Raw genomic sequence first — 13,493 nt, forward strand, 5'->3', positions numbered from 1 at the left:
TGTTATGGACTACAATTCCCATCAGCCCCTGCCAGCATGGCCAATTGGGTTGTGGGGGTGTGGCCCTACCCCCGAACCCTCCCCATAAAAAATCTATACCTACGTCCCTGCGCTACACCAAGCAGTAATGGGCTAGTCTTTATGGTGCCACTAAACAGACTGACACGGCTGCCATGCTGGATTTCTCCTCCTTACTTTGTCTCAGGAGCTGAAGATGTCACAGATCTTGTCCAGAAATCTGAAAAAAAAATAGAAGGATTGCTTTTAAAGCCAAGAACTCTAAAATAGGAGCAAACTCCCACCACCATTGGCTATTTACTGGCTTTATGGTCACAGCTGACATGGCAACCCCACAGGGGTTTCAAGGCGAAAGACTAACAGTGGCCATTTGTGATTGCCGGCCTCTGCAACCCGTCTCTGGTATTCCTTGGAGGTCTCCCATCCATGGCAGGCTGGGGATTTGAACCTGGATTTCTCAAGTTTAGTCTGACAACTTAACCAAAGCATCACACTGGCTCTCGTTTCATGTTGTTAAGGGTATTAATTCCCCATTCACCTTCTGTGGCCTCCAACCCATCATTCAGCCCTGGGGTTGTCATCCTCCAGGTGGTAAAACCAACACCATTCTGCATCAAATACGTAAATGTCTATCAACCCTGTAAACATACTTTTATGCTGCAGCAGCTTAAAATACTCTGTTCTTCTTTTTCAAGTACCAATAGTTTGTTTGGCAACTCAGAAGACTGTATCTCAGTGTACTTAAACAAATAATATTTACAGAAAAAGCTCTTTGGTTGTATATTATTTTCAACGATACTATCATAGACCAAACTGAAGCCTTTTACGAACTCTGGGCTTCACAGTAACATACAGAAAATCTCAGTAAGCATGAAGTGAAGTAATATCGGCCATCAAGAACAGGGCAATATAATCTTTGATTTGGTTATTATTTCGGAAATGCTTTTTCAAGCCCCATTCTTGAAATTAACAAAAAAAATGTCAGTATGTTACAGATTGTTTATGTCTCAATTAATGCTGTTTCATTGCCTCCCAGGCAACCCACTCTTATCCTGGGAGTGCTACTGAGGCAAATTCCAAACACTTTTCCTGTGTCTTGTTAATTTATCTACAAAAACAAATGAAAGTCTTTTAATGTTAACATGAAATGATCTCAGGGGATATTCCTCTCCCCAATTGTACAGAATCATTCATGGAAACTTACATTGTAGCTCTAATTCAGGAAAAGCCGTTCTTGCTAGTATACCTCTAATGCTAATTCACGACATTGTAGCACTCCCCTATACACAACAGAATACCATCAATAACAGAGACAACTTAGACCAATTTACAACAAATACATGTAGGCATGCTGTGATTCGGCCGTTGATTCCTGCTTATTTTGCCCTAGTTTATGACCCACCTTCTTTCATTTCAAATGTCGCCCTCTCCACTCTCCCCTTGGATCTCATTTCCCAACCCTGGGTTGGCTATAAAATGCTTGAAAATTTTAAGCAGCCCTTAACTGAAGCAGCCCTAAAGGCAGCCTCTTCTTGTTGGTATTCTTCCCTGTGGAGACCTGCCCCTGAGAAATGGCCATGTGCTCTCTGCCTTGCCCACTGTCTGTGTTGGGCATTTGGCCTGGGCCCCTCAAACTATGCAGCACGGATATGCCAAAGCTCCGCTTGCAAGCAAGTGCCTCACGCAGCTACACTCCCCAATGAGGCAAGGCCGGCGTCACCTTCCAGTGGAGCCCCCAGATTGAATGATGAAGTGGCTGGAAAGGCCAACTCCTATGTTTTCAGCTACAAGAGAGTTTCCCAGGTTCACAATGAGTGCTCCCTGCAGAAGGCCACAGGGTATGCCTCCTCAGGGTACCTACTAGGAAGCACTACCCCTTTGAAAAGGCAAGATATGAGCAGCTTGGGGAAATAAAGCCTTTCTTGAGACATTGGCAACTGCATACAAACTAGAATTCATCTGCAAATTCCTCCCCCTTCAATTCTTTGGTCATTCAAGGCAGTAAGAGTCAACTAAGGCAGTGATGGCGAACCTATGGCACGGGTGCCAGAGGTGGCACTCAGAGCCCTCTCTGTAGGCATGTGCACACAGAGTTTGTCATGGGGGCGGAAAATCACCCCACCACACCACACACACACACACACACCTAGGCTGGCCTGGGCCACTGAGCATGACATGCGCGCACCACGGTGAACAGGGAGGACTTGGCTGGCAGGCCTAGTGCCTGTACTCCAGGTGGCTGCTGCCCGAGGGGGAGCAGAGGCATAGGAGGCAGAGATGCTAGACAGGCACAGAGTGGTGCACACGGGACTTGCTGGAGGCTCGAGCAGGCTGGCCCCTGCTCAGGGGTGGAGCAGAGGCAGAGGGGTGGGGCGGAGGCGCTGAAGCAGCACAGGGCATAGCGGTGGGTGCACGCAGGACCTGCTGGAGGCTGGAGCAGGCTGGCTGCTGATGCTCGAGGGGTTAAACAAACAAAAGTGTGCTTTTCCAAACACCGGGAAAACGCTCAGATCCAAGATTTTTGCCGATCGGTTGGGCAGATCAAGCCTAGGGAGGAGGAACCGAGATGCATGTAGGATTTTTTTTAAAGCACATCAAGGTCTTTGCTAGAACTGCTTTTATTTTTCTGTTCCTGTTGCATTTTTGTGGGAAGTCAAGTGCTGTGATGACATATGAAGGAATAACCACAGACCAGACAGCTTCTCCACCAATTTAGCTTTCGTGAAGTTATCCCACCCCTCGCACAGTATTCTTGCTTAGGATTGCCTTACTTGACTGCCTTTTTACTTCTATTTTGTGGTCGGGGGGGGGGGGTATTGGGTTTCAGAAAGCAAAAGTTTTACTTCCCTCTCCCCCCGCACCCCTCCTCCTTCCCCTGCCAGGCCCCCAGTGTGGTAATAGTGTAATTATTTCAGGGAGATTATTAGCATTAAACCTAAGACCTAGTTTTGGGGAAGCAGTGTAGGTAACCCTGTTAAGAACTGTTAAACTCCACTGATTTTTATGGGAAGAACTACAGCACAATTCTTTACCTGGGAGTATGCTCGGTTGCTGGCAATGGGGCTTGCTTCTGAGTAAACCCTCCTAGGGTTGTGATTCACCCATTCAAAATGTTGCACGGTTGCTTCAAAGCAAAGCCACCAACAACCACCAAGCTTACTCCCGAGTAACGCACACCTCAGAGCCAATCATTTTTTCTAAACTAAAACCTCAGTATTCAGGTTAAATTGCCATGTTGGCATTTTGCGATAAATAAGTGGGTTTTGGATTGCAGTTTGGGCATTCGGTCTCGAAAAGGTTCATCATCACTGGCCTAAGGAAATCCTCAAGGACGAATCTTCAGAATAGACCTCACAGAGCAATCTGTAGCCATACCTGGGTTTGAAATCTTTTCCAAGGTTTCTGTGTCATTCTCAGCAGCTTCTTCCTCCAGCAGACTTACTGACTGCTCCTCCGATCCTTTCTCAACGGGCAAATTTGGCTCTTTTCTCTCCTTCCAACTGACCTCATTCGCATGATCAAGCAAATGTCTCTGCCGAAGATAGGCTTCCACTGACTGTCTAGCAAGGGAAGATTTTGACACAGGATTGTCCTCTTGTAGTTTTTTCACATTTTCTATGGTGAGATGTGAGGTGGAAGGCCTGGGATCCACTGAGTGGCCTCCTGAAGGAGCAGAGGGTATTTCTTGTTGGGAACGTCCCTCTCCATCAGACTCAGAATTGTCCTGCTCTTTTGACATCTTGTCAGCACGCGAAGGAAAATGAAGGCATCAACCAAGGTCAGAGGATTCCATCAGGCTCCTGAGGAAGAGAAGAGCAAGAAAAAAATGGTCAGGGACTGCCTGGGTACCTGCGCTGACTGTCTGAGGGACCCAGGGTCCATTTTGTGAAATCACGCAAGTGGCCAAATTACCCTCCGTCAAAGAGGGTTTCTGGTGGGTCATGTTCTGGCCTGCAGTCGAAGAGCACAGACTGTCGAGCACTTCAAAAACTAAGACTTTTTTGGAGTAAGAGCTTTTGGGTGTCAAAGCTGCCTTCACGATTTGACAAAGGGGGCTTTGACTCTTGAAAGCTACCCTGGAAATCTTGTTGGTCTGTCAGCTGCTGCTGGACTTGAAACTTCTCTGCACTATGAAAGTATTTAACACATTTAGCACCACCAATGATAGCAACCTGGGAAAACCAGACCAGATATTAGTGTAGAAATAATGGCCTTCAAACATCCATAAGATAAAGTGAGGGGTCCCTGTGCAAAAAAAGTCTTCATAAATAAAGACCCCCCCCCCCCCCCCCCGTGACCCTCACCACTCCCAAGGTCGTTTGTTCTTTCATCTGATGGCTAGAAGAGTTCTGGCTAGACCAGGGGTCTTCAAACTATGGCCCTCCAGATGTTTATGGACTACAATTCCCATCAGCCCCTGCCAGCATGGCCAAGTGGTAGGGCTCATGGGAATTGTGGTCTGTGAACATCTGGAGGGCTGTAGTTTGAAGACCCCTGGGCTAGACTATGGAAGACTAAAAAAACTCCTACATTAGATGAATGGGCAAAATCAGTTGTATGTAATGGACTACATGACGCATAGGATAAGAAATCAAGCCTATGAGATGTACAGGTATAATTGGGCATAATGGGAGAAATACAATGGCATAAACTGCGTTTACAATATTCATCAAAAGAGAGGTACTTGATAGAATGTAGTGATTTGGATGGATATAACATGAAATATCAAATAGTTGTAACTCTCTGTGGTAAGACTGCATAGAAAACTAATGGTTAGGATAATGGCATAAAACCAGAAAATAACAGGGGTGATCCTAGGTGAAGAATTGTAATAATATTGCTTTGAAGTATAGTGATGATAATCTATGTTAAAATTTATATTTGCTTTAGTAGGAAATCAATATTTTTGAAAGGGGATGCATAAAATAGGAATATATATATATGTTTATATATATATATATAATTTATTTATTTATTTATTTATGGGTTTTATATACCGCCCAACCCCTGAAGGGCTCTGGGTGGTGCACAACATAGTTACATCTTACAACCCATACAAACAAACCCCATTAAGTTAAAATTAAAACACAGCGATAAAACTGACAAAGACGGCGTCACGCAATAAAACCCAATTAAAACCCTCCCAAAGAGGGGGGAACAGAATGGGTCCCATAGATGGCAAGGGAACTCCAACCGGAGGAATAGAAGGGGCACTCACTCAGCGACTGGACACTCCAAAGGCCAGGCAGAACAACTCAGTCTTGCAGGCCCTGCGGAACTCACCAAGATCCCGCAGGGCCTGGACAGCTGGAGGGAGAGTGTTCCACCAGGCGGGGGCCAGGGCTGAAAAAGCCCTGGCCCGAGTGGAGGCCAGCCGCATCATTGAGGGGCCAGGAACCACCAGCAAATTGGCCTCTGCTGAACGCAGAGGCCGAGTAGGGACATATGGGGTAATGCGGTCCCGGAGGTACGAGGGTCCCAGGCCGCGTAAGGCCTTAAAGGTCAACACCCACACCTTGAAGATATAATTGTAGTTAGTACCAGGAAAGAATGATTAAAGGAAGTATAACTGTGTTGAATGGGATGTGAATGTAATATATGTATTTGGAACATTGTTGTAACTGATTATAATATTTCAACTATGAATAAAAGGCTTATACTGAAAAAAAGAAAAAGAAAGCTGTGAAGCTACACTTTGTGCTGGAAAAGACTGTCATGGGCCTGGACTGTTCAGTATCAGATGATTTCTTTATTATGAAACAGCATCAGGGGAAAGCATTTAGACTTCTCTTGCCAGAACTAAAGTTTAAGCGCCAAATAGGGCTCTCTGTCAGAAATTATTTTATTTGGTACTGAATGGAAGCTATAAATGTGGCTCACAAATAACTTGGCCTGTTTTTGGGCCGTGGGGAATTGCTTCAGAGCCACAAAGTGAGTCTGTTTAGAAAAGGTGTCCACCGCTATGTAGATTTTAGTGTCTTTCCATGGCTGAGGGGGAAAACGGTAATGAAATCCATAGCAATCACTGACCAAGGTCTCTGAGGGGCCTCCTGGGTCTTCCCTACAGCCCATTTGGCCATGGCACACACAGGACACCCCCAAGCATAGGCCTCCGTGTCCTTGCGGTGAGATTTCCACCAAAACCGTCTGCGGCTCAAATGCAAAGTCTTAACAAATCGAAAATGTCCCACAGACTGAGTCCTGGTAAACCAGTAGCCCCTATTTACGGAGGGCTTCAGGAATGCAGATCCAGGCCCCCGGCCACAACATCCTGCACAACCAGCGATACTTTGAACAGCTCAGACTCTCTTTTACTTTGGAGGGCCTCCTGGATTAGTCGTGTGAGGGGATCACTACCCCCAACCGGAACTGCTTCGGAGTGAACAGAGTGTCAACCACCCCATCCCGTTTGCTGTCATGCTGCAGAGGGTGGGACAAAGCATCAGCCCAGAAGTTACTGCTCCCTGGAATGTATTTCAGAGTGAAATTAAACTCGGAAAAGAACTCTGTCAACTGTCCGTCCACACTTCCAATGGGCATGTTCAATAACAAGACTCTGTATTGAGATGATTTCTTTATTATAAAACAGCATCAAAGAAAAGCAATTAGACTTCTATTTCCAGAACTAAAGGTTAAGCTCCAAAACACCTTCAATAGAACACCTACAATGGTACCCCATCCACATCACACAGCACTACCCAGGACACCAGTTCCCCTGGGGGGCAGGCCCACCCCCAGGCCCCTGGTCCCCAGGCAGCGCGGCCTTCACTTTGGTCAAAACAACCCTCACTCCCCAGGGCTGTGGAGAGCAACCACAAGCAGGTGTGTACTAAGCAGGTGCAGCTTTGCCTGGGAAATGAAACTGAAGCAAAACAGACAGGAAGGAAGGAAGGAAGGAAGGAAGGAAGGAAGGAAGGAAGGAAGGAAGGAAGGAAGGAAGGAAGGAAGGAAGGAAGGAAGGAAGGAAGGAAAGAGGATCCTACGTCTTGCCTAGGAGACATGGCAGGATCAAACCAGAACTGGGCAGATCACGACAGAGACCACTGTATCCCACGGAGCAGGCAACATTCCTGTGCCTTGCAAAACATATAGGGAACTGTTAGGAGGATCAGTTGGCTGAATTCACAGTTCACACACCAAACAGCCAACAATCCAAGAAATGTTTGGATTTTCAGCCATGAAAGGGTAGGATACAGGAAGCAACACCCCAATTTCTAATTCACACAGTTGATCTGCAATTATTTTTGAGAGTTTTCCATTTTCCATCAGAAGCTCTTGACATTTATTTGTTTGTTTGTTTGTTTAAGACATTTACTATTCGACCTTAAGGGACCTGACTTGCTAACCTGCTCTAATAGCCACACTTAAGGAGATAAAAGCTTGAGATGAGTCATGTTTCTCTGTTTAGAAACATTCTTTTTTCTCCACGAGTGACTGATGCAGGGCAGACCCAGGGCACGCGTGGCGCTGAGGAGGACTTCCAGGGGCTGCGTGGCAGCAAGGCGTTTGGGTCACTTAATACAGCTGGTGGGAGGAGAGGGGAAATGGGCAGCCACACCTCCAGCTGGCTCCTGCTGACCGGACAGAAGTCATTCACAGGATGTTTTTTGCATCAGTTTCTCAGCTGACTCCTGGTAAAGCAGAAAGCAGCAGGGAAGTTCTACCAGACCAGTGAAGCTCTGCCGTTTCATTATTTTACTAAATAGTTGCTGCAAGTGTTAACTTTATATTTTATGTATAGTGTGTGGCAGTGGGCAGGGAACCCTATCCCATCCCAGCCCATGTTCCCACTTACTATGACCAGGCCCCCCAAAGTGGACCCCCGAGGGGCCATTGGGCCAGCCCAGGCCAGCAGAGACACAGGCCAGCAGCAGCAGCCAGAGGCCGGCTCCTTTCCCGCGGCGTCTCAGGTCGGTAGAGGCTTGGCTGGAAGTCGTGGCTGAGCCCATCACACCTCTGCAGTCCAGCTGGCCAACATGGGTGCTCAGGTGAGGCATATGGAGGGCCCAACTCAGCCAAGGGGCAAACGCCCAGCCAAGAGGGGCGAGGTCCCAGTTGGAAGGAGGTGGGGGGGGCCTCCAAGGGCCAACTGGCCCAAGCAATAAGGTGCAAAGCTAATGAAGAGAGGCTGGGGGGAGGGGGGAGTTGGGGCTGCTCCTGTCTCGGGGGTGGGGGGGAGGATGAGGACCCTGGAGGCCCAGACCCCACCTGCAGCTGGGAACCAGGAGGGGGCGGCTCAGGCTGCTGGGCTCAGCTGCTCTCCTCTCCACTCCAGTACCTCCTCAGCTGTGTCAAGCTGCATTCCTAGGACTGCATTCCTTCCCAGCGCAACCCAAGCCTCAAGACAGTGTGTTGTGGGCTTAGCAATTGGTTTCATTTGTATTTATGTAATTAATTCACTTATACTCAACTTTTCTCCCCAATGGACACCCAAAGGTTTACATAATTTTCCTCTCCTCCATTTTATCCTCACAACAGCCCTGTGAGGTGGGTTAGGCTGCAAGCATGGAACTGCTTTTCCAAGGACACGCAGCAAGCTTCCACGACATGATCCTAGTACGGGACTCTTAACCAGTATGCCCATTTATCGCCCCAGGAGGTCAGGTGAGAGCAGGTGGGGCTGGTTCCTTCTCATCATGGCAACCCTTCTGTGAATCAAGCGATGGTGAGAAAGTAGGGCCGGCCTGCCCAGGTCATGCACAGCTAAGTGGGAATTTAAACCCAGGTCTTCCAAGGCCAAGTCACACTGCTTACTACTCCATGTTGGCTTTGACACTCTAAAGGACTCATTCTGTCTTTTTCTTGGTCCTGTGAGAACCATTTTAAAAGGCAGAGAGATACAAGGTGACCTCAGGGTTTTTCCCCCAGTTTTTTACAGCAGGGCAACTAGAGCTGAATGACCATTGGTCACCCAAGATCAGCCAGAGAGTCAGTGACCTGCCCACAGAGGAGTCATCCCAAGTCATTAGATAACCCCAGAAAGTTCTTTTGGTGCACCACCCAGACCCTCAGGATCCGCAGCTGGGAAGGTCTTGAATCAGCGTCCCACTTGCCTCAAGGTACTCACCTCCCTCCTTCCCCACCCGGCTGTGTGGTGGCCCTGCTGAGACACTGCCGGGGTGTCACAATGGTGCTGACCCGCCTGCCTTTTGTTGCACGTCTCTGGGCGTTTGCTTGTGCACCAGCAGGCAGCTGTGGAGATCAGTCTGAAGGAGGGAGAGGTGGAGGCAGTTTGTGGGGCTCTGCGTTGGTGGGCCTGGCTGTGCATCAGATGCAAAGCCAACAGTGTCTGGAAAGCGTACAGAGGATAGGAAATAACGAAGGTTAGTTTCACGACAAAATTAAGTGCATGCCAGTACTCTGGTCCCCTTTCACTGTGTCCTGCTAGCACAGTTTGCTGGTCTCACTTGATCAGAAGCCCTTTGCAGCCCAGGGACCTAAGAGCACCGGAAGGCCAGGGGTCAATCTCTGGGCACTGAGCTGCAGCTGTCTGTGCGAGGACGGAGGAGGTCAGCCAAGAACGCCTGGGTTTGGAATAAGAACTTGAAACAGGGTGAAACAGGGAAATACCCAGAGATTTATTGGGGGGGGGGGGGTTGGAGCCTGGGGAAGGCAGGGTTTGGGGAAGGAAAGGACTTCTGCAGCAGGCTGTCTAGGGCCATAATATTCCCACACAGCCGTTTTCCGCAGGTGAACTGATGATCTCTGTCCCTTGGAGATCAGTGGCAGCCCCACCCAAGGAGCTCTTCAACCGCTTGCTGGAAATTGGCAACCCTCACTTGCAACAGGGGACTTCTCAGTTTAGAAAAGAGACCACTAAGAGGAAACGCAGCAGACGTTTGTGCAGCGATGCATGCAGTGGAGAGACAACGGAAATGTTTTCTCCCTCTCCCAACATATTAGGAACTCTAGGGCATCCCATTATGCTGATGGCCAGGAAATTCAGGATGGACCAAAGGAAGTACCGTGTTTCCCCAAATATAAGACAGTGTCTTATATTAATTTTTGCTCCCAAAGATGCGCTATGTCTTATTTTCAGGGGATGTCTTATATTTCTGTATTCTGTTCGTCAGGCATGCTTCCAAACAAAAACTTTGCCACGTCTTACTTTTGGGGGATGCCTTATATTTCGCACTTCAGCAAAACCTCTACTATGTCTTATTTTCTGGGGATGACTTATATTCGGGGAAACAGGGTATGTTTTACACAGCAAGTGATTAAAATGCGGAGTTTGCTGCCAAAGAATGTAGCAATGGCCACGGGAACACAGACAGCTTTAAAGGGGGATTAGAGAGATTCATGGAGGTGAGGTCTATCACTAGCTACCAGCCAAGGTTACTAAAGGGAGCCTCCACATTCAGAGGCAGTCAATCTCTGAATCCTAGTCCTGGGAGGCCACAGTGGGGGAAGGCCTCAGCCTCTCTGCCCTGACGTTTGACCTCCAGAGAAGTCGGTGAGCCATTGTGTGAGCCACGATGCCAGATTAGCAAGGCTGTTCTTCATATGCTTGTGCCAGGTCATCACTTGGGAAAGCCCCACGGAGACCCGGGGAAGAGCACCTCCGGCCCCCTTCATCTGGCAAGTGGGCCACAGGCAGCCAGGCACATCCCAGCGGCAGCCAGGAACGGGGCAAATGTGTCCTAGATTAGTTTTATTCATTTTCTCTGCAGTTTCATCATCATGGCCAACACACTTTGAGAAATGTAGTTCAACCCTTTAAATGGAAACTAGATTACTATGAAAACTGTCACTGATGCACAGTATTTCAAATTGGCCATGCTGACAGAGGCTGATAGGAATTGCAGTTCCTGAACATCTGGAGAGCCGCAGGTTCCCTACCCCTGCTCTAAACAATGGTGAGAATGACAGAAAATACAAAAAAGCAGGATGGGAGACCACAAGCCAAAAAGCAGGGAAGGGGGCGGACTAGCCACAAATTAGGTCGTTTGCTTGGGCCAAATTTGCCTTTGATTGAAACTAAGCAGGCTATATTGTGAAAAGACCATTTTACTAAGTTCCGCCCCTTGGCATTATGAATTTCAGGGTTTGGGAAATGGGCAAATTGGCTACATTTAAACCTCCAAAGAGATTAAGGTCACCATCTGTAGATAACGGCAGGCTCTTGGCTTCAGTTTGCCTCCGGGCTGTGTAGGGAATGGAGAAGGGGCTTAACCCTTCAACCTGCTTGGGTTCACTATTTGAAACTTGGCTCCCTGCTTAGTACTTTGGACTTTATAGGATATGGTGTTCACACCTGACATGGCCTGTGCATGGAGTTGGAGCCAGCGGGGGGGCTTGAAGTCCTGCCATGCTTGCTGAGTGACCATACTGGGGGGGGGAGAGGGTGTTAGTGACCCACATGCAATCCTCAACCATATGTCAATCACCCCTGGACAAAAGAGAGAAATGAAATCAGAGACACGAGGAGCAGAAATTACAGAGGACACTGACTTCCTGATATTAAGCTCACAGCATCATAATGAACCTGGACTGTTGAAATGCATTATTGTCAAAACAGCCCGAGAGAGGAGACCAGTTTACATCTGCTGAAATGCTGTGCCCAGGAACTGGCAAAGAAAATGGAAAGCATTTTTCTTGCACTAGTTCAGGAATAGGTTTTACTGCTTTGTTTCCTTGCTTAATTTAAGTGGTTTCTTCTCTAAAGCTTAATTGGGTTTTAGTCTGATGCTAATCCAGTCCATTTTGGTTCCTGATCTATTGTTTTGCTCCAGAATCATACCCTGAATACCTTCCTGCTGTCTGTGCAAATATAATTGTTTCATGTGACTCTCTCTTTCATCCAGACCCTCACTCTGCGCCTGATCTTTTCAAGAAAGCTGCTAAAAGGTAAAAATGGACTACATCCCCCCACGGGTCAAGTTGAGCAACGACACTTTTGTCTTCCTTGATGGCAAGTGGGTGAATGAAACCTACATTCAGTCGGCATTCTCTCCCTCTGCGGAAAGTTTCCAGAAACACACTGGCAAGAAAGTCCGCAGCGACTGGACTCTCTGGGAAGAGAACAAGGTCCTTTGGGACGAGAACAAGGCCTTGCGGGTGGAGAACCGGGCTCTCCGGGAAGAGAATAAGGCTCTGCAGTGCTTGCGGATGGAGAACAAGGGAATTCAGGTCATCTATGACGAGAGTCTCCAACAAGTGCTGAAGCAAGACAACAAGACTCTAGAAGGCCTTCCTACCTTAGGTCTCCAAAGCAGTATCGAAAACAAAGCCCTTCAAGTCCTCCGGGATGAGAACAAAGCCCTCCAGGTCTTTCGGGAAAACAATGTGGCTTTGAAGATCTTCCCAGACAGCATCTTCCCTGATAAGAAGAAACCGATTCCAGTTCTCCAGAAGGAAAAACTCACTGTCCAGTTATTAGGGAAGGAAGAGCAGGCAGGCGCTGAAACCAGCAAGGCTGTTGCAGCCCAAGAAAACAGCTCCAAAGCTGCCCTGTCGCAGGCAGTCAAAGCTGCCCCGGAAATGCAGGAGGAGAGCAGGGCTTTGCCGGTCCTGGAAAGAAACAAACTCCCGCTGTCCCTGCCGGAGGAGAACGAGGCTTTCATGACAGTTCAGAAGCTGAACCAGACCGTGCTGTCCCTGCTCAGAGAGAACCAGGCCCTCCTGGAAGAAAAACAGACACTCCACTCCCTCCAGGGAGGCAACAAAGTGCTCTGGGAGGAGAACAACACATTGAAGCTGCAGCTCAACACCGTCAAAGTGGCCATCAGCAAGATAGGGGCACAGATGGAGGCCCTGCAGCAGGAGCTGGGCGCCTTTGCCTTCCTGCCTGAGGGGGAGAATGAGACCAAGAAGCTGGAAAGTTCCTGAAAGGGAAGAGCAGCAGGGAGAGCCCAGGCCGGACCCCCTCCACCCGGGCACATTTGCAAAGGGGTTTCTCTCCCTTGGCACAAAACCTAATAAAGTTCTGTTGTGATTCAAGAGAGCCATGATGAATTTTTAGAAGACAGTGATGTCTTTGACATAACAATATGTGTGCAAACTAGTGGTGGTGGGAAGTGCTGTCAAGCATCCCCAGAGGGTTTTCAAAGGAGGAGGAGGAGGAGGAGGAGGAGGAGGAGGAGGAGGAGGAGGAGGAGGAGGAGGAGGAGGAGGAGGAGGAGAATTCCCCAGATAAGCCTCCACAGCTCAGGCGGCAGAGCTGGGAATCAAACCCGGAATCAAACAGAGGTGGTTTGCCATAGCAACCCTAGACTTGGTGGTCTCCCATCCATATACTAACTGTGGTTAACCCACTTTGTTTCCAAGATTGGATGAGATCAGGCTAACCTGGACCATCCAGGTCAGGTGTGCAAACTAGAAGACGATGGTTCTCAAAGGAGGGAAGACTTGAAGAAGGGGGTCGGTGGGTGTGAAAATAATTCACTCATGTAGAAGTCATTGTTTGCAACAGGAAGTAAATTGTCACTCATTTTAGGTACAGACTGTTTCCCAAAACAGCCTGCCCTATCTTTGGT

At 48.3% G+C, this 13,493-nt stretch overlaps 2 protein-coding genes across 2 annotated transcripts in view; one reads left to right on the plus strand and one right to left on the minus strand.

Annotated features, from left to right (window-relative positions):
• The window catches only part of ERICH6B (glutamate rich 6B), a 59,496-nt gene extending 47,112 nt beyond the window's left edge, over positions 1-12,384 (minus strand). Inside the window, exons 1-3 of the mRNA XM_048505891.1 lie at positions 12,216-12,384; positions 3,394-3,818; positions 196-238 (exon numbers count right to left, since the gene is read on the minus strand). Of these exons, the coding sequence (XP_048361848.1) occupies positions 196-238; positions 3,394-3,757 (407 nt within the window). The 5' untranslated portion in view covers positions 3,758-3,818; positions 12,216-12,384. The remainder of the gene's footprint in view (positions 1-195; positions 239-3,393; positions 3,819-12,215) is intronic.
• On the plus strand, positions 11,872-12,846 carry CBY2 (chibby family member 2). Its single transcript, XM_048505892.1, has one exon. It carries the CDS (start codon positions 11,872-11,874, stop codon positions 12,844-12,846), a length of 975 nt encoding a protein of 324 aa, XP_048361849.1.
• Positions 12,847-13,493: the final 647 nt, after the last annotated feature.

The sequence above is a fragment of the Sphaerodactylus townsendi genome, linkage group LG08 (assembly GCF_021028975.2).
Source record: "Sphaerodactylus townsendi isolate TG3544 linkage group LG08, MPM_Stown_v2.3, whole genome shotgun sequence".
NCBI lineage: Eukaryota > Metazoa > Chordata > Lepidosauria > Squamata > Sphaerodactylidae > Sphaerodactylus > Sphaerodactylus townsendi.

Bases quoted from the DNA above. Each gene is read 5' to 3' on its own strand.
- CBY2 (XM_048505892.1), top strand. From the start codon at position 11,872: ATGGACTACATCCCCCCACGGGTCAAGTTGAGCAACGACACTTTTGTC.